Below are 22,895 nucleotides of genomic sequence, written 5' to 3'. Positions count from 1 at the left end.
TGCCTGTGGGGGCCGCCAGCTTACCCCAAAAGCGATATTATCAGAGTGGGATGGGACAAATTGTGTCTCAACCGCCATGATATGTGACCGTACGCCTCTGCCATGGTATTGATATCCTAAGGCTTTGGCAGTCTTTGTAAAAAGCAGCTGCGTCAGTTTTACTTCTGGTATATATTGCCGCTGGCGAGCCAACAGCTACTTCAGAGACGAAGGACACGAAGGAGCTTGAGTCTCTGCAGAAGATCGGGCCGGATGTCTATCTCTATGACGGGTCTGCCTACAATAGCAATGCATCCAATTCCGACCCTTCACTCATCATCCTATGCACCTGGCTCGGAGGAGCAAGTCCTCGACGCATCAATAAATACGTGGCGCAATATCGATCCTTTTTTCCAGCATCATCCATTCTTCTCATTACCACTACATTACCAGATATCACCATTCGTCCTTTCAGCGTGCTGCGTGCGCGATTGAAACCAGCTCGTGAAGCCATCTGCCACCTTTTCTCTCGGAAAACCGGCGATACATCTGAACGCAAGAACGGTGCTCTGCTACATGCCTTCTCACACGGAGGATGCAACACGGTCATTCAGTTGGCGCTCTCCATGAAGGAGAATTCGCCCCCAAACGGGTTGCATCATCTTCCCCTAAGAAGCGTTATCTTCGATTGCTGTCCTGGGGACACCGATTTCCGCCGATCATACAATGCCGCTGTTCTATCTCTTCCTCAGGGTGGTAAGTTGGTCCAGCTTGTCGGCAGGGCTGCGTTGTACACGACCGTGGGGACGATCACTAGTATCCAGAGCATGGGACTTATGAGCTCCGTCAATGATCTGCGGCATCAACTGAATGACGAGGCGGTGTTGGGGCGCCAGGTGCGAAGGCTGTACCTGTGCTCGAAGGCGGATACCACGGTCGACTGGCGCGATGTGCTCTCGCACATGGAGACGGCTCGAGAGCAGGGATACCAAGCTAATGGGGATGTGTTTCGGAACAGCCCGCATTGTGCACTGATGCTGGAGGATGAGAATAAATATTGGACGAGCAGTAAGCAGTTTTGGAGGGAGGAGGATCTATCGTACAAAGTTGATGGTCCTGCATCTGCTCTTGAAGGTGGCTCGACAGACAGAGACAGCCCATTACCTCGTAGTAAACTGTGAGAGTCACGAAATAGCAGAGATGAATAAACCTCTATAGAATACTGTAGTTGTTGTCGTCCAATGGTATAGGTACTATAGAGGTGAATCCGGAGAATCTGATTGGTCGCCGGCTTGTCAGCGCAACATCCGCAATTGCTCATCACTCGCTGACAACGCGTTGTGATCTTCTGCTCTCTTGACTCAGTAACGCTTATGGATCTGTTATCGGTCCTACCGGGCTTCCAAACACGATCATATGCGCATATTATACCCCCTCTCGAGAGAAACAAAATCACCATTGTCGATCTCATCACCCTCGACAATCTCGAAATCGCGAAACGCGCTCACGTTCCCCCCGCAGACCTTCGCCGGCTAACCACTCAAGTTGTCAAGGCGTTGCACAAAGATGTTGGATTTGAAGAGGCTTGTGAGGGTGATGATGCTGTCGAGCCGAGCTCCAGCAATGACATCGAAAAGCCTCTCATCCCTGGTCCATCGACCAAGCTAGACTTGTCGCGATGGAGTGCGATCAGCACTTTGGACCCCGCGTTGGATGAGCTGCTCAGTGGTGGACTGCCGACTGGCTATTTGACCGAAGTGACTGGAGAAAGGTGACTTACCGGACGGTATACGTCTTGTTTGCTATTTCTGACTGTGCGAGGATGTAGTGGGAGCGGCAAGACGCAATTTCTCCTCAGTCTCCTTCTAGCGGTGCAACTTCCAGAACATCGAGGTCTCGGAAAACGCGCAATATACATCTCAACGGAGGCCCCGCTGGCGACATCGCGGCTGTCGCAGCTCCTCGAGTATCATCCTTACCTCTCGACCCTCCCGAAAGACCGGGCCCCGACACTGGAGAACATCCTCTCCATCAACGCGATGGACCTGGAATCCCAAGATCATATCCTCAACTACCAGTTGCCAGTTGCGATTTCCCGCTACGATGTTGGACTCGTGGTCATCGACTCGATAACTTCCAATTACAGAGCAGAACATACATCTCACAACGTCCTGGGTCTGTCTACACGATCCGGGGAACTGGCAAGACTGGGCCAGATGCTGCGCAACCTAGCCGTGGCAAAGAATATCGCAATTGTTGTCGCAAATCAAGTCTCGGACCGCTTCGATCCCCTCGAGAGTAACGCAGCATTACGGCGCGCCGCCGCATACGGAACTACTATTGTCTCATCCTCGCCCGTATCGACACAACAACAACCGGCGACACCTCTACACCGCGACTCAGCCGTCGGTTCACCCCTTCCCGCTGCCCGATCCAGGCCTCCGGAGTCCGGAAATGCCGAGCTATCTCCTCATATCACGATCGTTCCGCCATCTTCATCCCCAGCATTCCCCTCCTCGCCGTTCGTCGCGGACGACAACCCGTCCGAGCACCAGCAGCAAGACTTCGACGGATCATACCTAATCGGCAACCCCGTGCGCAACGAGCTACTGAGCCTAATGCACCAGCAACGATTCTTCACCGGGTGGGGCGATGCACCGCAGGCCGCCGCGCCGCCTTCACCATACTACCTCACCCGACAGCCCCCGCACAAAACACCCGCGCTGGGGTTCGTCTGGTCATCCCAGATAGCGTGCAGGATTGCCCTGAAGAAGGAGGAGATCACGACCACGCTCGACCCTGCGTTCGAACCAAAGAGCCCAGCCCCGTTGTCTCCAGCTTCACATCCACACGAAGAAACTAGACCGACGCCAGACGGTAAGGAACAACGAAGTGATCACCACGGCCTGGAAACCAGTTCGGATATCCCGCCCGTGCGGCGACGGACCACGCCCCAACAGGCAGCCCAAGACACATTTCCCCCTCGCACGCTCCGAAGAACCATGAAACTGGTCTTTGCGCCTTGGACCGCCGGGATGGTGACGACTGCCGTCGACAAGGAGGGGGACTCCACCGTTCACATCCAAGATGAGGTTGAATATACCATTTGGAAGGGAGGATTGAAGAGCGTGGAAGGGCAAGACTAGACGATATTCAAGAACCTATCAACGACGAGGCTGCTAATGGACTACAAGTATTCCCTCAGCATGTCTGACTATGTCTGACTATGTCTGAATATGGTAGACAGTGATTTATCAAATGTATCATAATTTACAATGAAGAATTTGGCTGCCTTGCTCTGTCGCTCTGTTATGTATATCTCCACTAGTGCTGGTTTCGGCGGGCGGCGGAAGCTATCCTGCGTCCCCGCATTTGAATTCCTTGTTTTCTCTAGCTTTACGACTCCTCTACACATATTCATTGTCCTAAAGGATGAAGCTTATGATCGCTTTCTAGATTGATTGAATTCACCTGCGGTCTAAAGGGACGAACTTCGAACACGACAAAAAGGACGCACACAAGTCTTCGCTGAAAAGCAGAATATATGCTATGAAAAGGTTTAAGATGATCTAGAGCATATGGCAACCAAACAGGACTCCCCGACTAAGAACGATTAAAGGGCAGGAGTCAACATCGACGAATAAAAATCTTTTTGCCCCCTTCCAGATACGCCTTTCATTTAGACAACTCACATTCGCTCTATGATATGACGAGTGCTCGTGTCGTGGTCAGATTCGATCCTGCGAGAGCACCACGGAGCGAGGAACTCAAAAAGAGAGACGGGAAGAAAGAAAAATATAAGGTTCTATGTACTGACGAACAGAGACTCTATTTGGCGGGAATCTTGGCAGGAGGGACACCGATGCCGTTGGTGTTGCGGTAGAAAAGAACGTGCTGGCTTTCGCCCTTGGCACCCTCGGTGGGCTCAACCCACTGGCAGGTGCGAGCGCTGGTCCAGAGGGCCTTGAAGAAACCAGTCCAGCCGGTGTGAGCCTCGCTGCGGTAGTGCGGCCCCATGACCTTCTTGATGGCCTCGCTGGCCTCATCAGCGTTGTAGAAGGGGATAGTGCTGACATAGTGGTGAAGGACGTGGGTCTCGATGATGCCGTGGAAGATGTGGCGGCCGACAAAGCCGAAGTCACGGTCAATCGTAGCGGCAGCTCCACGGGTGAAATCCCAGGCCTCAGGCCGGTAGTGGGGAAGGGTGGGGTCGGTGTGCTGGAGGAAAGTGATGGCAACTATATTTGCAAGTCAGCAAAACCTGTTCTATGCCGCGAAACGTGGGCGAGACGATCTTACCGAGCCAGTGGTTTACCCAGAGGTAAGGAATGCCGTACCAGACAAGGAGGTTGAGCCAGCCATAGGTCGATCCGATATAGTAGAGGAGGCTTCCCACAAGGAAGAGACCGAGATCGCTCAGGGCGATCAGCTTGGCATCCTTGGCCTCATACAGGGGGCTAGAAGGGTTGAAGTGGTTGACACCACCAAAGTAGCCGTTCCGCTTGCCCTTGCCGCGTCCCTCGGGCTGGCGCTCGTGGTTGTTGTGGCCAGTGACATTGGTCAAGAGATACATGGGCCATCCGAACAGCTGCTGGAGAACGAGGTTGGACGCGGTCAGGATGGGTGTCTCCTCCATCAATTCGCTGAGCTCATGAGCGGCGCGGCCGATCCGGGAGGCATATTCTTCCCTGGTCTTGGGTACGAAGACCATATCACGGGCGAGGTTACCGGTGGCCTTGTGGTGCTTGCCGTGGGAGATCTTCCAGGAGAAATAAGGGACGAGCAGAAGAGAGTGGCAGACCCATCCAACAGTGTCGTTCAAGACCTTCGAAGGGGAGAATGCTTGGTGACCGCACTCATGTGCCAGAACCCAAACGCCAGTACCGACCAGACCCTGGACGACGGTATAAAGAGTCCACAGAGCGACGCGCACCGGCATGGAGGGCACGGTCTCGGGGGTGACATAGTTGTGGAAGACATAGAAGACGGCCGCAAGGATGGCCATGTCCCGGAAGACATAGTACAAACTCTTGACAGCCGAGCGTTGGTAGCAGTGAGCAGGGATGGCATCCCGGATCTGCTTGATGGTGTAATCGGGGATCTTGAACTCGTTACCATAGGTGTCGATCATCTTGCCGCTGGTGTTCTCGGCATCCGACGCCATTGAGGAGAGCGACGTCGACGAAGGGGACTGACGAGGACTGTCGAAAGGAGAGTGAGAGACGGAGCTGGGGACGGAGGAGTCCGTGGTTGGGTTGCGATGCAGCGCAACGCGCTTGGGAAGAGCTGTCGAGGACATTTTGACGGTACCGAGCTGCTGGTGTAGAGTTGTTGGTGCGAGGGATGAATACTGTCAATTGTGTCAGTCCATGCAAGAAAACCGCATATGATCGGTGGCCAATATCCAGTCAATGGGAAGGTGAAAATGGTGGAAGACGTCAAGACAAGCCTCGGAAGCACCGAGGGTACTTCCCTCGTCGGCTTGACAGAAGTGTTTCCATGTGGGGGACAAGTTCAAGCTTCCACTCACCCAGTGAATCTGCTTCAGTTGAGGGTCACAAACTCGAAGCTTCCTGACTCCTTGTGAAGGAAGGCTGACAATGTCAGAAGGATGGGGTGAATGGCCTAGTCGCGGATACCTCTGCACTCCTTTGAACAAAGCAAGAAGAGGTCAACAAGGAGACGAGGAGGAGGGAGGATGTCGGTTAAGAGAGCAGTCCAGCAACAGAGGAGAAACAGAGGAGGGGGGTAATAAAGAAGATCACAAGGGATGAAAGGCCCAAAGAAAAACAAACGGACCGAAATTTCAGAAGGCAAAAAAAAAAAAGGAAACGCGACGAGAACAGCCCATTCCCGTCTCCCCGATGATTTGACGATCGATGGATTTTGGAATACCTATTTAGATGTAGGCACATGGAGTCCTTCCATGGGTTTGGCTGGTATCGGGGGTAATTCTCAATGGGGAGCATTGACTACCATGGTAATTTTGACCATATCCTTGAAGAATGATTGGCCGGTGAGCTCTTTGAGCCCGGGTAACCCCTGTAATACCACAGCAGATTTTGACATTTTTTCATTCTAAATTTTCTTTTCTTTGGAAATCCGTACAATTCGCCTCAGACGGCGTCCTGGGATTTGAGAGTGTAAAAATCACCTATTCATTTAAGGTAGTATTAGCCACCAAAGCTGGACGCATTCATAAGCACTCGGCCAATCAGTCTGTCAAGCCCAGTCCTGTGCAGATCGCCAATGGCCCATATCTTTCTTGCTTTGGTTCTCCCGAGGCAGCGTTTTGCCATGATTGGCAGTAAGGAGTACTCCGTAGCTGCATAGAGTTCAGCTTGCTCTTGAACTGCAGTTTGCATATGAACAAGCGAGTTCTGCAGCTCAGGTGGGATTTGAATGCGCCACTTGTCGCGATCTCAATCAACGAATGATACCTAAGTCATCAACAGATGACAGACAGATGGTCTACTAACTACTCCGTACCTTCTCACCAATCAACATTGAGGCATTATCGGCGTCCGATAGGGGTTCCGAGTCAGGCCACCTTGAGCTTGAGCCTTGATTTCTGGCTAAATAGATTTTAGAATCTGTGCTCTCTAGTCTATCTAGTGGTATCTACTATGCCTTATTTTCTGGAAGCGATGTTCAGCCACAGCTAAATATTTTGCAAATGGGTTGAGTCTATGAGAGATAACCATGTGGCAGACATGGGGGGCAAAGTGAAAAAATACTAGTGACATTCCGGACCAGGTACAGATACCGGGGTGGCGTCTTACCGCCTTTTCGAACCCCAATCATATATTATATTGATTGATCCACTGCCAGCCAGAGGGAATTGGCTTCTCAACAGTCTTGGCATGCACGAATCGGTATCATTGCCTTACAGAGGTTTACTATCCTTGACCAACTCAGGAAGGAGAGGTCTGCTCCGAGGTATCATATGCAAATCACCTAGGTCTGGAGAATTGTCTGCAGCTTTGCTTGTGGAGGTGTTGACACTCGACTCCTTGAAGTCAAGCGGACTTGACATTATTTAGCTACCACCGACTTACAAGTTCGTGGGTCGGAGATGATTCGGAGCAGCTCCATATCAGTTCCCCATTGTCCTTCTAGAACATCTCCAAGTTTGGTACCAACTGCAGACATCAAAATTTCGCAGCATCAGTCCCCTCTCAATAGCATGTGAATCTCATCTTCACCCTCACCCTCACCTGACTGGGAACACCCTTGCTCAGACTTACTGCTAAAAAGCAATGTAGTATCCTCCATATTGAACCGAGCTTACTCGATGCAAGCGCTGGCTTACCTAATGTACAATCCTAGATCATCCTCAGTCTCACCAATAACAACCAGCCTAGACCGGTCAAGGTTTGATCGCGATCATCAAACTAAGGCGCGGCTAGCTTTTAGGATCTTGCTAGTGGTCTACAATTGCAGGCGTCGGCTTTACTCCGTACTCTGTCCATTCTTCCTTTGAACCTTTGTAAGATTCGTGATCGAGGCAATGCATGTGATTCGGACCTTGCTTACTATGGTAGTATCATAGTAAATCACTCACAGATCCTGTTGATCCCTCGGAAAGCTCAACAAATCAGTAGAGAATGCCACGACACACCTCTATCTATTTCTCATGACAAGGGAGTCTCAATGCTGGCATTGAATATCACTACCCATGCAAGAAATAGATTCCTGTGAAACAAATAGAACAAATCCTTGATCACCGGAGATCTGGGGTTTGATTTCGCATTCTACCTAGTCTCGTCCGGAGGAAGTTGCAGTAAACTGTTGGGGCGGAGCCATTTTGTTGAGGATGGGAGGATCCGGTGGGTCGGGCTGACTTGTCAACACTCAAAACTAAAATTTCTTGTGAAGAGTTTAAAAAATAAAATAAGGAATTAAAAGCGGGTGCTTAGTCACCAGTGGCCTGTGTATTTTTCTTTCTTTGCAAATTTGGCCCGACAATGGATATTCAGCAGGGTGCACAACCATTTGTCTATCTACACTTGGATCTTGATATTCTCATGCTCGGATCGCTAGGTTACACAGTTACAACATCGTTAACATCATCATGCATGTACCTCATTTCGACTCTCTGAATTTATCAACCACGAGCCACCGTGCCCCCCTTGCCCGGCCGGGCTGAGACTGACCGTCGTCTGCCGTAGATCAGGGAGCACTAACACCGTCTCCCCATGATTCCGGTAATCGAGCTCGTTTGGGATCTGTCGCCGCTGCAGGAATGGCGCACCACCCGCCGCCGGATTTCCTGGTTGGCTCGTCGTCGCCGAAGAGGGTGGCGCCGCGGGTACGTAACTTTTGATCTCCAGCCCCGGAAGGAGGAGATGCCCTGCTTTCTGGGGCAGCAGCATGACGGGAAACGTTTTTGTTTCATCCTCGGATGCGACAAAGTTTCCCCGTCTGCGTCCTCCAACGAGCCACAGTTCCGGGTTCGCGTGAATCTCGTAGGAAAACTCCAGAGTACCCCCCGCGTTCTCGCGAGTCTCAGGCGAGCTCCATCGCCGTGTATGACGTAGAACGAGTTCGGCCGCAATCATCTGACCGACGGCCGCGTGTCTTGGCTGATCCGCGAGATTTTTGAGTCGCAATTCCGCGGTGTGTAGCACTTGGATCTCAGGTATGTCAACAGGGATGACGATCCGACGGCTGAGTATGGTTGGCTGCTTGGGTAGCGAAATGATGGGATTGTTCTGTTTGGATGTTAGTCGTAACTTCGAGCCATATGAGGTAAAAGTGCACTCACCTGGTGCCATGTCATGAGCCACGCTTTTAAACTGTCAGCTGGCTCCTTGAGTGCACTGAGTAGACCATCCCATCCAACATTTGCATATGACAGCGTCCCCATCTCGCGGATGAGCCCGATCACTTCCATGTCTGCAGTTGACAGTTGTGTGCGGAATGCCTGCACAATATGAGAGGTGAGCAAGGTGGTATACTGGCGAAAATCGCTGTCGGCAATACTGTTCTTGAACCTCGTTTCGACTGCGTCCAGGCACTCATCGTCCACACAAGTAAACTCGACACTGAGGCGGAGAGAGCGTCTTGAACCTGGTGAAGTAACACTATCCTTTCGCTGCTGGATTCTGTATAATAACGACGCTGGCTGCTTTGGGAATACGTCCATTGCCACCGAGTCCTTCACGTGCGACTGAACCTCGTAGACGTCAGAGCTGGGGATACTGCATTTTAGAATTCGAAGGGGAATCATCATCGCTGGGCTGACGGTAAATCGAGAGAAAAGAACTTGGTCTTTGAAGACGTCTTGCACATTGACGCTAATCGGCAGAGCGGAAACAATGTTATGAAGAGAACTGTAAGAGAAGAGGCCGCTCTCCGTCTCGTAGGAAACCTCTGCCCGTGCCGACAGCATCGGATGAACCTCTTCGACCGTATAAGGGATACGGAGCCGCAGTATGGACTGCGGTCCCAACTGCGCAATCCCAATGTTTCCAGACTCGCTATTTGTGGAGATGGTTATACCTCCTTCCACCACCTCTGCCTCTGCTACCCTCAGTCGAAGACCGGCAGTAGCAGGCCGTACGCGAATCGTGCCAGTTTTGATGTTATTGCGCCCGCTGTAGAGCTCCAGCTCGAGTGTCCGCATTGCCTCCAAATTGACTACATGTGGAGACGTAATCTTGGCCTGCAATCCCTCGGGTCGCGGGAAGCAGTAGACGTAGGGCCGACTATCGACCTCTTCAGCGTCGAGCACCTCCCTAAAGCCCACAGGAAGGGCTGGATGCTTTCCGCTGGCTAGCGTGAACAGAATGTTGCCAGCTCGCATTTCCAGGCGGTCCACAAAGTATTTTCCTTGCAAAGTAGCCTTCCATGAGTTTAGTGAGTATGTAAGGAAGTTCGAGGGGTCAGAGAAAGCTTACCGTGGAGTCAACGAGAACTTTTGTGGGCGACGACTTGATAATCACCTTATTGGCAGTTTCTATCCAGTGTTCATTGCTATGCGGCCCGCTCGCACTGACAAGCCGTAACTTCATCGAATCAATCTCGATTCGTTTTCCTAGTAAGAACTGCAGGCTGAGTTGCATCTGAAACCCATCCTTGTCATCGTAATGAACGATGATGGGTTTCACGTCCAAGTCTGCAAAAAAGTCGGCGAAAGGTGCTGAGACTTCCTTTTGAAGCATGCCAGAGGCTTCAAAGAGTTTGTCCACATACCGGGAAACCGGGCTCTGCTCGGTAAAGATGGAAGAAGCATCGAGCGTCTTCTCTCGCGCAGTCAAGCCTGAGTGCGTGTGCATGGCGAACTTGGCAAGAAGCCGTAGCATCGTTCGTACGTACTCCTCGTTTCGTTTCAGCTCTTCGAGACATCTCGCATACATTTCGAGCATGATTCCTTCCAGTAAAATCCAATTCTTGGTCCCATAGAATGGGATGATTTGGTGGAAATATGAGGCAGCTGCGATGTAATCATTCTGTCGATAACGTAGAAGAGCCATGTCGGCGAGAGCCGTCTGGGCTGAATATGTGCGGTTCGCCATAACATAGTGACGATACACCAAGTCCGTAAGCTGCTCGTAATGAGAGCGGAACGACTTCCTCGATCGCAGAGCAGTCCTTAGCTCAAGAAGGTCAATTCCGAGAAGAGGATCCGAAACCAGAGACTCCCCTTTCCGCTTCTCTTCTGGCTTCTCTTCCATCTCACCATCCAAGGAAACTTCGGTCATCTCGTCCTCGCCTCGACCTTGCTTGTCGAAGAGCAGTCCCAGATCCTTCCAGTTCTCGTTCCAACCAGATCTGCCAGCGATTTCTTCCAAAAGGCGTCGTGCCAGTGAAAGGAGTTCTGCTCTCCCACTCGCTAATTGCTCGGAACCGGTCTTTGGGATAAAGGCAGGTATGGGCTTCTGTGATTCGTGGTCCGCCCGAGAGACATTGGCAAGAGTATCTGGGAGCGGAATTCCGTGGCTGTTAGAACGGCCAGAACGAGTTGTGGCTGGTGATATCAATGAGCTCGAGCGTCTGGGAACCTCAGGCTTGGGTTCCGGGGTGCTGGTGGCCGCCACAGCCTTGCTCATAGCATGAAGGGAAGACTCGGGCAATGTGAGCTTCGATGTGTATGTCTGAATCAAGACCTGGCTTGCTGCAGCATAGGCCCATGACGATACCAGGTTGTTTATGAGGTCCGACTTGGACGGATGATCCACGTCAGCCAAGCCAGATTCGAGGTCAGCTCTCAGCGTACGTGCGGCGAGAGTGATAAATTCGGCGGCTCTCTCACAAAGCTCGGAGAGAAGCATCAAATCCTCAGGTTTCTTGTCCTTCTTCCCTTTCTGGCTTGCGCCGGTCTCTGTCGCAACCAAGGACGGCGCTCTGGCGGCTCTCAGGAGCAAGGTCAGCTGCCGGGAAAATACATATGTACGGAAATCGAATATCGAGATGTCGCTGGCGAGAATCATCTCTCGGTAAGGCTTTCGATTTGAATCTAGCGGAAAGTCCTTGGGGTCAATTTCTCCAACAGCGACTGCCTTTTCGTCGTCATCTACATCCGAGGGCGCCGAGCCTGCCTCCTCCAAAGCCGCCTTGGCTTTCTCCTGCCAGTCCTTGCTGACAGTCAAGAAAGCACCTCCATGCTGATCACCTGTGCCCTGAATCTGCTCGTGGATTGCCGTATCCAGCCCCACCGAGAGCTCATCGTATCCGACCAGCGCATCCTCGAACAATCCCACATTCTCGAAGCCCCTCGCAAGCCCCTCCTTGAGTATAAAGAACGTGCAGAAATTCCAACCTGGCAGACTTCGCTGCGAGTCCTTTTCCTTGATATCCTCCTCATACTGCGCGACGCGGAGATCAAAAGACGTCAGAATGGCATTCTTCATCTTCTCCACAAAGTCCTCTACCTGATCCGCCAGCTCAGCCGGCCGCTGCGTGCTCCCCGGCCGGGGCAAACGCAACTGCGCCACTCGGTCAACAGCCGACTTGGACGACGCATTGAAATCCGCTTTGATCTTCTCGAGGACGGTCGTGGTGCTCCGGCCCCATTTCGATGCCGGCGCGGCCTTCTCCGTGCCCTCGCCGTCTTGCACCACGTGCACGATCAACCACTCAAAAGCATCGTGCTTCTCCTGATTGCTCGCTGCCGAGGCACCGGCCTGCGGCGTCGACGCGTGCGCCTTGATCCAGTCCCGCAGGGCCTTGCGAGCGGTTGCTTTGTAGGTGTCGTTGTCATCGCAGCGGAGGAGGTAGATTTTCAAGTACGGTGTTTGGCGCAGACCAGGGATCTGATGGCGTCGGTGAGGTACCGGGGCACTCCTGGAGGTATCGCTCGATAGCTTGCGCTCGTCCGTCTCAAGCTGGGCCGGAACGAAGCCGATGCGAAGCGACTCGATGGATCGAACAGGACGGGTGGGCGATTTCCAGTGGAGGTTCTTGAGCGGGAGCTTCTCCTCGATGACGGGTTGAATGAGGGGAAATAGTCCCGAGGGGTCAGTATACTCGACTGTAGGATATCGAAAATGTAACTTGGTCAGTCAAAAGTGCGTGGTCAACTCCGGCGGAGGGTTACTCGTCCCGACATACCAGTGACACTGCTCGAGCCTGCCTGTGATGAAGTCTCCATATTTCCCGAGCGCTATTCGGGACGTGACACAAGAGTCCTCAGTGACATTCCGCTTCAGAGGACAATTTCAACAATAAGCGGCAAGAAGGGTACGTTAGTACCGGTGTATGCTCATTCAGGAGACAATTCTCCAGGTGTCTGTTCCTCTGGCGGGAAGGCGGTCGAGCATCTCCGCAAAATAGGTACATCTCTTGGCATTGTTTATACGGAGAACATACTCTATGGCCCTCGCATTTCAGATGATAGAAGGGACCACTAACTAGCATTCTATCAGGGCCAGCTGTAACTATAAAATAATGCCTTGAAGACACTGACCACACGTAAGTCTATTTTCGTCCCATATCATGGAGCTTGAAGATCTCAATACAAAAGTACATCTGTACATCTTATTGGGCTCAAATTACATACAACGTCAGGTATAGAGAGAGGAAGAATTGAGGAAGAATAAGGCAAAAGGAGGAGCTGTCATATCCCGTCATGATGCAGAAGTGTCGGCAAAATAAGAAAGTTGAAAAGGAAAGAAGGAAAGACATGCCCATAGTGCCGCCCGCTCGCAAACAACGCCCTGGCTCAAAGGGATTCGAGGAAGATGATAGGAAACAAAGAAGAAAAAAAACGCCAAGGTCTAAGAGCCAACGTCCAGCGCGCCCCGCATATAGCGCGTCTTCACAAATCCATAGACGTCTGACGCACCTTGCCAGATGCCTGGAACGTAACTTCGCATCCATGCGCAGATAACCAGAAGCAGAAGAGGAAGCTAAGACCAGTTAGTAATGGCGCAGATACATGCGAAAAAGGGATTAACGAGGATACTCACCCAAATGAAATAGAGATTCCGATCGCTACCCAAACCCTTCATCCTGCGAGCTTGCTGCTCTCTGAGATGCTTCTGCTGCTCGCGCGAAATCAATTTGGAGCCGATTCGAATGTCTTTGATGTCGTCGTTGTCCTGTTTGCTAGATTCGGCCACAGAAGTGCTGGCCTGTGACTCGAAATGCTGATCCACGGCCGCCTCAGCTGCCGCCCTTAGCAATGTCGTCTTCTTCACTTGCGATGCCTCTTCCTCGTCCAGGCGATCTTGGCCTGGGTACAGCTCCTCGTAAGAAGGCGGCTCAGTCACACTGGGCGCGGAATTGCCTGTCAAGAGGTCCCACCAGCCGTCCTTCGAAGACCAGGATGTAGTTGGTCGATGAGGAACAAGATTCGTAATACGGCGCATCATCGGATGAGCCTGGTAATCGGGCAAAGCAGGCATTGGCGGCAGAGCAGGAAGATTCGGGAAGGCATTCGCGACGCTCTGCTGGAAATGATTTATTTGAGCCTGAAGCTGGTTCCGCCAAGCCACCAGAGCTGCCGGGGGGGAGAACGGCCGTACCTCTTGGGCCGCTGTTGCCTGGTCAGGCGAGGGTAGCGGACCAGGCACATCTTGGTGAACGCTCGACCGTCGAGATATAGTGAAGTCCACTTGGTCCTCTGAATCATCCTCATCATCATCGGAGTCGTAGGTCGCCGGATCGAGCGATCCTGATACAGAGGACGACTCCCAGAGAGAGTGAAGGGAAGCGGAACTGCTATGCCTGCGTCGCAACGAGGTTACCGACCCAACGCTACGGGAGCGGTTGTGCCGAGCAGGAATCAGTGCCGCCTGGTGGGCGGGAAGGGTGGTGGCTAAATCGGCCGGAGTGAATCCCCTGATGCTGCGAGCGTTGACGTCCGCACCAGCCAAACGCAGCCTGTTGACAATATGCGCATGGCCATGTAAGGCGGCCAGATGCATAGGCGTGTTTCCGGTACTGTCCTGCACATCCGGGTTCGCCCCTCGGGCGAGCAGTCCGGCAACGAAACGAGTCAAGCCCAAGGACGAGGCGAAATGAAGCAGAGTTTGCCCGGTCGCGCAGCGCGAGTTATACTTCGGCGGCCGCGGGTTGTCGTCAAGGTCGATGAATTCGAGATAGGTCAACATCTTCGAGTCCAGATCGCTCAGTTTGCCCTGAGACTCTAGGCCAGGGACCTGCCGCTGATGTCCGCCAGAACCGGCGGAGAAGTCTTTCTGAAGGTTGAAGACAGCCTTGGGGTCGCTACCCATGATCTGTTGAGCAGTCTGGAACGCATCTGCCTGATTGCCAAGCTTCTGTCCCAGAATGCCAAGTGCAAGGCGATACATCTGCAGCTCTCTGTCGTCAACATAGCGGAAGAATTGCTGCTGCTTGGGCATCAGAGGTGGAGCCGGCTGCATTTGACCAAACGTCGGATGCTCATGCTTGAACACCACAGCCACCATGCCAGGCTGCAGGGCTGGTGGAGTCAAGCAATTCAGGCACTTATCGCCCCAGAACGTCGTCGTCGTGGCTAGGGTATCACCAAAGACGACCTCCATACCAGGGTAGAAACCACTGCCTAACAGCGTCACTTCTGTGCCTCCGGTGATGGAGCCTTCCGCCGGAACAACCTTGTGAATAACAGAAGGCAGCCGGTTACCAGCGTTTGTGAGAGGAGGCCAAGCCGGAGTGGACGTGCTTGAGCCTAATGATAGGTTGAGGGACTGATCTTGAAAACCGTGACGGGCTGAGTTACCAGGCGTTCCAGGGCGACTAGGCTGAGCCGAGTTTGGCGCCGACATCAACTGCTGCTGAATGAATGTATCCAGGCTGGTCTGGGTCGCGCTGGGGTTGAAGAAAGGATTGTTGTCTCCGCTATTGGGCGTCGGTGGGCCGTTGGCGAACTGACCCGACATGGCCGACGACGTCACAAACGGCCTCTCGGCCGGGGACGCAAAACCACGCGCCGCATTGAAAGGAGCTTCGTTCGCTAAAACCCCTGAATTGGTCCCACTGGCAGATGATTGTCCGTTCTCAAGCTTGGTCATGGTCAATTCGGACGGAAGACGGGCGGAATTGCTGTGTTTCCGTCGCTTGGTCATAGGTCCTGGGAAGTCGTTCGGCGAAGTCTGTCGCGAAAGACTACGAGGTGTTTGCGAGTTTGAGGTGGCGTTCTTCTGGCCGTTCTGAGCGGCGACAGCGAAGGAGCCTGTCGGCATTTGATACTGCGAGTTGAACCGTTGCTGAAGACCTTGCAGATCCGTAGTCGAGGATGATCGGAACGACTGCTGGGATGGGGTTGACGACTTCGCGGTTTCGACGGGAGGGCCTGACGGAAAGACTCCTACTCCGGGCAATTGTGTCCCGTCAGGGAGAGACGGAGAAGGGCCCGGGGCGGGAGGAGCCGGGGGAGCGTGCGTCTTGTGATCATCCGTGATCATGATGGAGTTTGTGATTGCCTGGGCAATGACATTATCCATATGGTCTTTGACTGTGAAAATGACCTGGAAACCGAGCTTTTCATTCTGGTGCCTGCAGTAGCATGCAATTCGCATTGGAAGCTCGACTTGCATTGCTCCAGCGGGAATAACTGGCGCAGGGGCATCAGTGTAGCCTGGCATGGCATGCTTCGAGGGCTCCGCCCAATCTTTGATCTCGTTGGTGTTGAAGACGATGACTCGCTTCTCCTCGTCCTTTTGAAACAACTCGTCCTCCTCGGGCTTTCTCTGCTTCTTTCTGAACGCGCGCTTCCGTTCACGCTGTATGCATCCAGCACAGATTTTCACTTCCCCGCCGTCCAAGGGCTTGTCGTCTTCTGGCAACTCTTCCGTGGCATTCGGGCTAGAGCTCGAGGTACGGTACCGCGTCTCGCCCCTTGCTCGTGCAAACGCCTTTCTCAATTTCGTCTGGTCCTGCATCGCGCTAGTACAGACAAGAGTCGTATGCAGTTGCAAAGTATCAGCCGAACGATCGGCAGACGGAGGAGCAAGGAATTTCGGCTTCGAGATGGTGTGGGTGGGCAGTCGTAATTTCTTGACACCCGAGGGCATTGGATAGAGAGTCAAACGGATGGGAATCTGGGTTTCTACGCGGGATTTTAATGAGGTGGGATGAACGGTGAGGACATGACGCTGAGTCGTTTCCGCTTTCATATTGTTCTGAGGGGGGGAGGGCGCAAAGTGGATGCCGAAAGGAAACCCATTCGACGCAAAGTTGAAGTTCCCGTTCAGTGGAGATCCGCCATTCATGTTGATGCCGCCAAAACTTTCCTCCAAAAGCGACGACGGTGATTGTCCGGGCCATTGGCTTGAGGATGACCTGCTTTGACCGGGCATTTTGCCCACTGTGAAGGGAGATGTCGAATTGCGAAACTGCTACGAGGAGAATTAGTAAAGGGACGAGAAGAATGAGAGTCTGGGTGCATACCGGAGAAGGTGATTGCCTCGAGGTGGAATGAGACGTGCCCCGCATTTGCGACTTCAGTCGCTTCTGCATTTTTGGCTGAGCGGTCGAGTCAGACTTCAGGGCACTGGGGCTACTGGCCGCGCTTTCAAAATCGAAAGCGGCGTCCATCGCCTTGTTGCTGGATTCGAGATCGGTTTCGACGGGGAAAACACCCTCCATGGCCGGCAAGGAAGGGTCAAAGCCAAACATCGATGTCTCCTCCTTCATTGAACCGAGATCCGAGTTGATCCAATCTTCAGTTGCGTAGCCAAATGGCATTATGTTGGCGTGATCGCTATGAGTAACGGAAGTGGACGAGGTCACGGAGGTGTTTCGAATGTGATTCCGCGGAGAATCGGACGAAGAACTGGGACTCGAGTTATCCAGGGATTCGGCAGGGGAGTCTGAAGCAACGATCTTGGGCTGCCTCAGCGCATCGTGTTCCTGAAAGTGTCTCTTTATGGAGAGTTCTGAGGGCGACAAACACACAGATTCCGAGTCGGTGACCGTGCGGGAGGAGTGGGAACGGGCAAAGAGATCGTCGAAATCCTGGCCGGCGGCCTCGTTCATCTGTAGTCTCGTAGAGTCGAGAAAGCTTAAATCGGTATCTTGATAGGGATTTTCCATCTCATCATCGACGACAATGGGATCCAGTGAGGGAAATACGGGAGATGAGGCAGCCTCCACAGGTCCCATCATTGAGTTCCAGGATCACGGAGCGGAAAGCTAGGGGGGCACTGTTGAATATGCCCAAATCTTCGCAGGGGACTTCCAATATCAAGGTGCAAGACTCGAAGGTCGAGGTTTCAAGGGAGGGCACGAGGGTCTCTAAGATCCGACCGCAAAACTCGTTCACTCGGGGAAATCGAAGTTCCTAACAGTACAGTCTCCAAGCCATCGAAACGAATCACAAGATGGCGATCAGGAAGGAGCGACAAATTCGTTATTGTACAGATAGCCACTAGATGCCCTTCTCAAACGTTGATCGTGACCGCCGCGGCGTAGGGAATTCAGAGGCGCGGTAATAGCACCCGAGCGGTTCTTGTTGAGGGTGTGGAAAAGGGAGGGAAAAACCGGAGCCGCGACCGGTCTCGGGGGGACGAAGGGAGGTTGGAGAGAGGGGATGGTCTATAAAGAATTCTTACAGTGATTAGAGAAGGACAATGTAATGACACTCTGACTGAGAAACAACACTGAAGCAGACAACGCCCCCAAGTAGATTAGGTAGTGGATGATAAGGACCTGATTCACCGCAGAGGAAAGGGGGTTGGTTGAGCCCGTAGCGTATTCTGCCTAGTCGTAGTAGTCGGGGCTATCTGGCTCCTTTCCGTATTATTCGGAACTGGCAAAAACTCTGCCCGCCAGAAAACTCAGGCAACTATGGATGACTCTTCCGCCACTCTATGACTGCGCTAATCCTATTCTGGGTTGGTCAGGCATTAGGCTACCAGATTATGATTGGTCTTGGCTCCGACTGTCTTTTCTCACTACATGTACCTCTCCGTACATAACTTTTCGAGCAATAATCTATAGCTTTCATAACGGATAATTTCATTTTTAAAGCCTTCATAACTTCTCTTTCTTGTATCTTGTGCCTTCTCCACATGTGGTTTCTTGAATGTATGCATCGACAGCAGCGGGTTTCGGTGAGTGGGTTAACACGGGACGTCTATCATGCATTCCTCTTAGATAGTCGCCTCCAGTGACCGTGCGTTCTGGGCGACGCGTATCTACAGAGCATAGATTACTAAGGATGAGGTACAACAGAGCCGTCAAAACCCTCGCAACTCGCAATGATCTAGTCTGGCACCAACCGTTAAAGGTCATAGGGATAGCTTCAAGGAAAGACCATGACAGAGACAAATCTACACTAACCGCATTGCTAGCGACCTTACCAGGTCATCTTTTGTTCCTTGTCGAGGAATGTAAGACAGTTATTGTACGACATTATTAAGGTAGTCTGATTGGTAGGTATTGCCTACGTGATATCCTAGCCATCTAGGCAAATATCTAGTATGAACATCAACCCAGCCGTGTTGCACTTGTAGCATATCGTCCAGTGTGTTTTGAAAGCTATCTCCGATAACGTGGCCCCGGGTGGGTTTCCTCGAATAGGTAATTTGCCACTGAAAGCCCTCGGATTCGAAATGCGCACAGCGGCAGGGGTGTTTGACCTGCTTAAGTTTGGTCACTACTGTGGGAGCCATGTGCCTTTTGGTGTCACGAGTCAATGAAGCATGACTTCTATATAGTGAACGGCGGATAGAGGACGATTGAGTTGCAGTTCGAATTGTCCTACATTTCCTAGGTTCTTCTCCTTCATACCACTCGACTTTCACCTTGTGAGATGGGGACTCAGAATCCCTTGGATGAGGGATATTATTGACTCATTCGCCCTTCGCCAGTTTGCCATTTGGGATTTCCTATAACAGCCCCGGATTGGATCCACCCTCCAGTCGGCCAAGCTTATAGTCTGGGGTTCATGGCTTGAGATAGCACTTGACATCCGAAACAGTAGTTCATCCGAAGACATATATCGTTTATCATTCCGCCATACTAAGATGCTCTACCTCATCCATGGTCCTTCAGTTGGACAGCATGTGATAATCCAGCGAAACAAAGTCCAACTCGATCGTCATCCTGGTCAGAGGTCACAGCCGAGGCGGATCGGTCCAGAGACGCCCCGTAGAAAAGCACAAGCATGAGGATTTGACAGCCCATCCCTCCGATCAATAAATCTTAAGATTACTTGGCGGTATCTAAATGACGCCGTGCTTCGGTTCAATGAAACCCCTCTTTTCTGATCGTCTCAACGATCTCAGGAACAGGCACATGGGGGCCTATAGTCAGCTATGCATGCCTTTGCAATCTGGAATAGATGATCCTGCTCGGGAGGTAGAAGAACACACTTCTCGCGGTACTCCCGACTACTATGGGGCCCTATAACTCAGAAGCAGAGGTCGAAGAGGCCTACAACACTATGCAAGGAACCTTCGGTCCGGCCGCACCAAGGAGCTCGCTTGGAAATGGGCAGATCAAGTAGCTTTGGCGGCCTGTGGAGGGTAATAAGAACCACACCATCAAGGCCGTAAACAAAGATGCGAACCGCCATGTATATGAGACGTCCTTTACTGAGGTCATGGCCACTCAGACGGACATCGTAAGAATCTCCTGGTAGGTTATGATCCCCAAGTACATGGATCCTAGTGCCATTCGAATCGTCACTGGGGGTTCCGGGGAAATGACTACCTGATGGAACGCAAGCTTGATCGCATCTTCTTCACAGGATCTGTCAATATGGCCGGTCATGTTGCCAGAGCAGTCGCAAAGCATCTCACGCCGACTGTGGCGGGAGTTAGGAGGACAGTGTCCGACGATTGTCACCAAAACTGTGGATATTGAAGACGCCACGAAGAATATTGCATGTCTCAAATATCTCAATTGGGGTCAGGTTTGCCTCTCGGCCAGCCACGTTTCTGCGCATCCCTCCGTGCAGAAGTAACTCATCGAGCTGATGACCTTTTACTACAATGAGTCCAACACGAATGGTGACCTGATTGCATGACGAACATCGTCAACCTAAACATTTTGATCGGCTCAAAGGGCTTCTCGAGAAGAGTCAAGGAAAGATTGGATAAGTCGATGCGTCGCACCCTCTGTCGTCACCAATGCCAAGATGACTGGTATGTTCTTGAGTCAACTAGTTTACTCTTCCAAAAGCCTAACGGTCGCCAGATTCGCTGCTGTCCGAGTAGGCTAGAGAGCATCTGTCTCATTTGCCCTCAAATATCTAAGAAGCCACCGACTTAATTAACAGGTTCGGTGGACTGATCAAGGACCTGACGTAGCTGATGCGGACCGTTCGCGTTATAGTCTACTTCGACCGCTGGCCATCTACGTGTTCAGTCAAGATGAGGAGATCGACCATGGTAGGTACATACCCTGCAATGTCCTGGAATCATCGCTGTGTTTCAAGCTAATCTCCCTAGTCAATTCCTCACCATATCCGGTGGCGTCACGGTGAACGGAGTCATCACCCATGCCACTGTTCCTGAACCCCTATTCGGCAGCGTTGGGGACTCAGGGCATGTATACCACCATGTTGAGCATGGGTCCAAAGGTTTTACTCACTTCCAAGTCATTGCAAGGCCACTGCCTTAATCTTCCAGACTTCATCATCCTTGCTGCCACTGTATTCAGCAGACCAGGTCATATATATGTCCGTCGGAAACAGTCTGGGAATCCGGAGATATTAGCCCCTTGAGAGCGAGAGGCGCGTTGCTACAAGAGATTTGTAGCCAAGAACTCAGTTCGTCTTCTGAAGGTTGTAGCCTGTCTGGCGATTGTGGGATTAATCGATTATCGGAGGGATCACCCATTCGGTATCCTTCATGGCGTGGACGCAGTGGTGGACTCTATCTGATCAGTTCTTAAAATCTGAGACATAGTTGATCGACTTCCTTCTCGGGCATACGGTGTTTCAATCCCTGCTACGGAGTAGACAACCACGGGTCGACCGATATTGTCTTTGTGAATGCTGTTCCTGTCGCCCGTAACCCAGTCTAAGCAATGGAATGCTGCACAGCCTGGGCCATAGGAATAATTTCGAGATAAATATCTCTTTTCCTGCATCAGTACGACGAGTATAGTGATAGATGCCTTTCTTGTTGTTTTCTCTACGAATCCTTGGATAAACTGTCGTCAAGACCTGTTACATATCAGGCTAAAATCCGCGAGTGGTTTCCATTTGATTGACGAGAAGGGTCTGCCTTTCCCCACCCACTTTGGCGAAGAGGATGCAATATCCCTTGCGCTATAAGATGGCTCCACCTTCTGAACGAGGCGCTGCCCGTTAGGAACTTAGGGGACAAATGATTGAGAAAAGAGCGAGAGCCTAGAGCCTCAGACACTAGATAAAAATTAGAATGGAGAAGACTCGGTCAGAAATCCAATACCCTAACCCGATTTTTTTGGGTGCAGTTAGTTGAGGAGAAGGCAAAGCGAGCCAGCGGCAACCCGAAGCATTTCGGGCGTTTCAGACCACAGCACCGGTGGACCCTGAATAAGTAATTCCTCATTTCAGGCCAAGTAGGTGTCTCACTTCGAATGGTCTGTGCATCGTATATTAAGCCTAGCCCCCTGAATCAATAAGTGCAGACTGCAGCGCTCGGCTGAAGGAGTGACGTGGTTAGTAACGATCACTGGCGCTTCAGGAAATAACCAAGGCCATGGCCCTAATGCTGGTATGGTCTGATATAGAGGGTTTGGCGGCTAAATACCGGTAAATGAAGCACCGCCCATCCATGACAATAGTGATCAAGCGTCAATGACCCCCGTTCGCCAGACATGGCCTATCTGATACATGCGATGGCCAACCCTATCTGGCCGGATCAGTTCATAACTTGGTAGGAAGTAGAATCATTCCATCATTCCCGGCCAGAGCATTTTGCAATAAAGTATTCTGTGAGTAGCCCTCAGCTCATTCAGTCTGACAAGATTCAATAATCGTCAGTCTATGGCTCCCTCATCACTCACCTGTGACCGCAAAAGCACCAACAAGAACCAGTCTGACTGTTTCATCCTGCCTTTTTCCACTGGTCTCTGTCAGCTTGGCATAGAGGAATGGAAGTCCATGTGGATCGCGGAGCTTAGCCGATTCGTTCATGGAAGAAAATGGGCACCTGAGCCGGTGTCGGGGGTTAATGGATCTTCCATTGAGGTGCCTGCGATTAATGCGATACAACAAGCATTCTCGTATTGATGAATATGACAGATCCACCGGGTTCTAAAATCATTTAATAAGGGTTTCCAGGCACGGTGGAAAGGAGACGAAGTGGGGAAACGTCGAGCTAATGAATATAAAGGAAAGCAGGATGAAACTCGGGTTGTCACAAGAGCTATGTCCACTACTCCCAACCAGGAAGTAAGTGCTATATTGACCTCCTGATGGAGCTTCAACGCCGACGCATTCTTCGACCACCCGCAGTCATGACTCGTTCTCATTAATCTCTGACTCTGTGGCTCTATCTCGAGTTTTCTCCACCTATCAGATAAGCGCT

The 22,895-nt window shown here is 51.8% G+C and overlaps 4 protein-coding genes across 4 annotated transcripts; 1 reads left to right on the top strand and 3 right to left on the bottom strand.

Moving 5' to 3' along the window:
• Positions 1 to 76: 76 nt before the first annotated feature.
• On the top strand, positions 77 to 3,125 carry Asppvi_002613 (putative DNA repair protein (Rad57); the record flags this gene model as incomplete). Its single annotated transcript, XM_043298595.1, has 4 exons — positions 77 to 89; positions 148 to 1,113; positions 1,345 to 1,750; positions 1,808 to 3,125. 4 exons carry the CDS (start codon positions 77 to 79, stop codon positions 3,123 to 3,125), a joined length of 2,703 nt encoding a protein of 900 aa, XP_043154530.1.
• Positions 3,126 to 3,807: 682 nt separating this feature from the next.
• Asppvi_002612 (oleate delta-12 desaturase odeA) lies at positions 3,808 to 5,278 on the bottom strand (the record flags this gene model as incomplete). Its single annotated transcript, XM_043298594.1, has 2 exons — positions 3,808 to 4,217; positions 4,279 to 5,278. The coding sequence occupies 2 exons, from the start codon at positions 5,276 to 5,278 to the stop codon at positions 3,808 to 3,810; spliced, it is 1,410 nt and encodes a 469-aa protein (XP_043154529.1).
• Positions 5,279 to 8,051: 2,773 nt separating this feature from the next.
• Asppvi_002611 (putative TMEM1 family protein) lies at positions 8,052 to 12,574 on the bottom strand (the record flags this gene model as incomplete). The annotated part of the gene is made up of 4 exons (XM_043298593.1): positions 8,052 to 8,693; positions 8,747 to 9,826; positions 9,882 to 12,454; positions 12,535 to 12,574. 4 exons carry the CDS (start codon positions 12,572 to 12,574, stop codon positions 8,052 to 8,054), a joined length of 4,335 nt encoding a protein of 1,444 aa, XP_043154528.1.
• Positions 12,575 to 13,199: 625 nt separating this feature from the next.
• On the bottom strand, positions 13,200 to 17,532 carry Asppvi_002610 (putative membrane-tethered transcription factor (SPT23); the record flags this gene model as incomplete). Its single annotated transcript, XM_043298592.1, has 3 exons — positions 13,200 to 13,331; positions 13,392 to 16,766; positions 16,819 to 17,532. The coding sequence occupies 3 exons, from the start codon at positions 17,530 to 17,532 to the stop codon at positions 13,200 to 13,202; spliced, it is 4,221 nt and encodes a 1,406-aa protein (XP_043154527.1).
• Positions 17,533 to 22,895: the final 5,363 nt, after the last annotated feature.

The sequence above is a fragment of the Aspergillus pseudoviridinutans genome, assembly GCF_018340605.1.
Source record: "Aspergillus pseudoviridinutans IFM 55266 DNA, scaffold_2, whole genome shotgun sequence".
NCBI classification, from domain to species: Eukaryota; Fungi; Ascomycota; class Eurotiomycetes; order Eurotiales; family Aspergillaceae; genus Aspergillus; species Aspergillus pseudoviridinutans.
The sequence above is the reverse complement of the archived record's forward strand: the minus strand, read 5'-3'. Positions and strand labels throughout refer to the sequence as shown.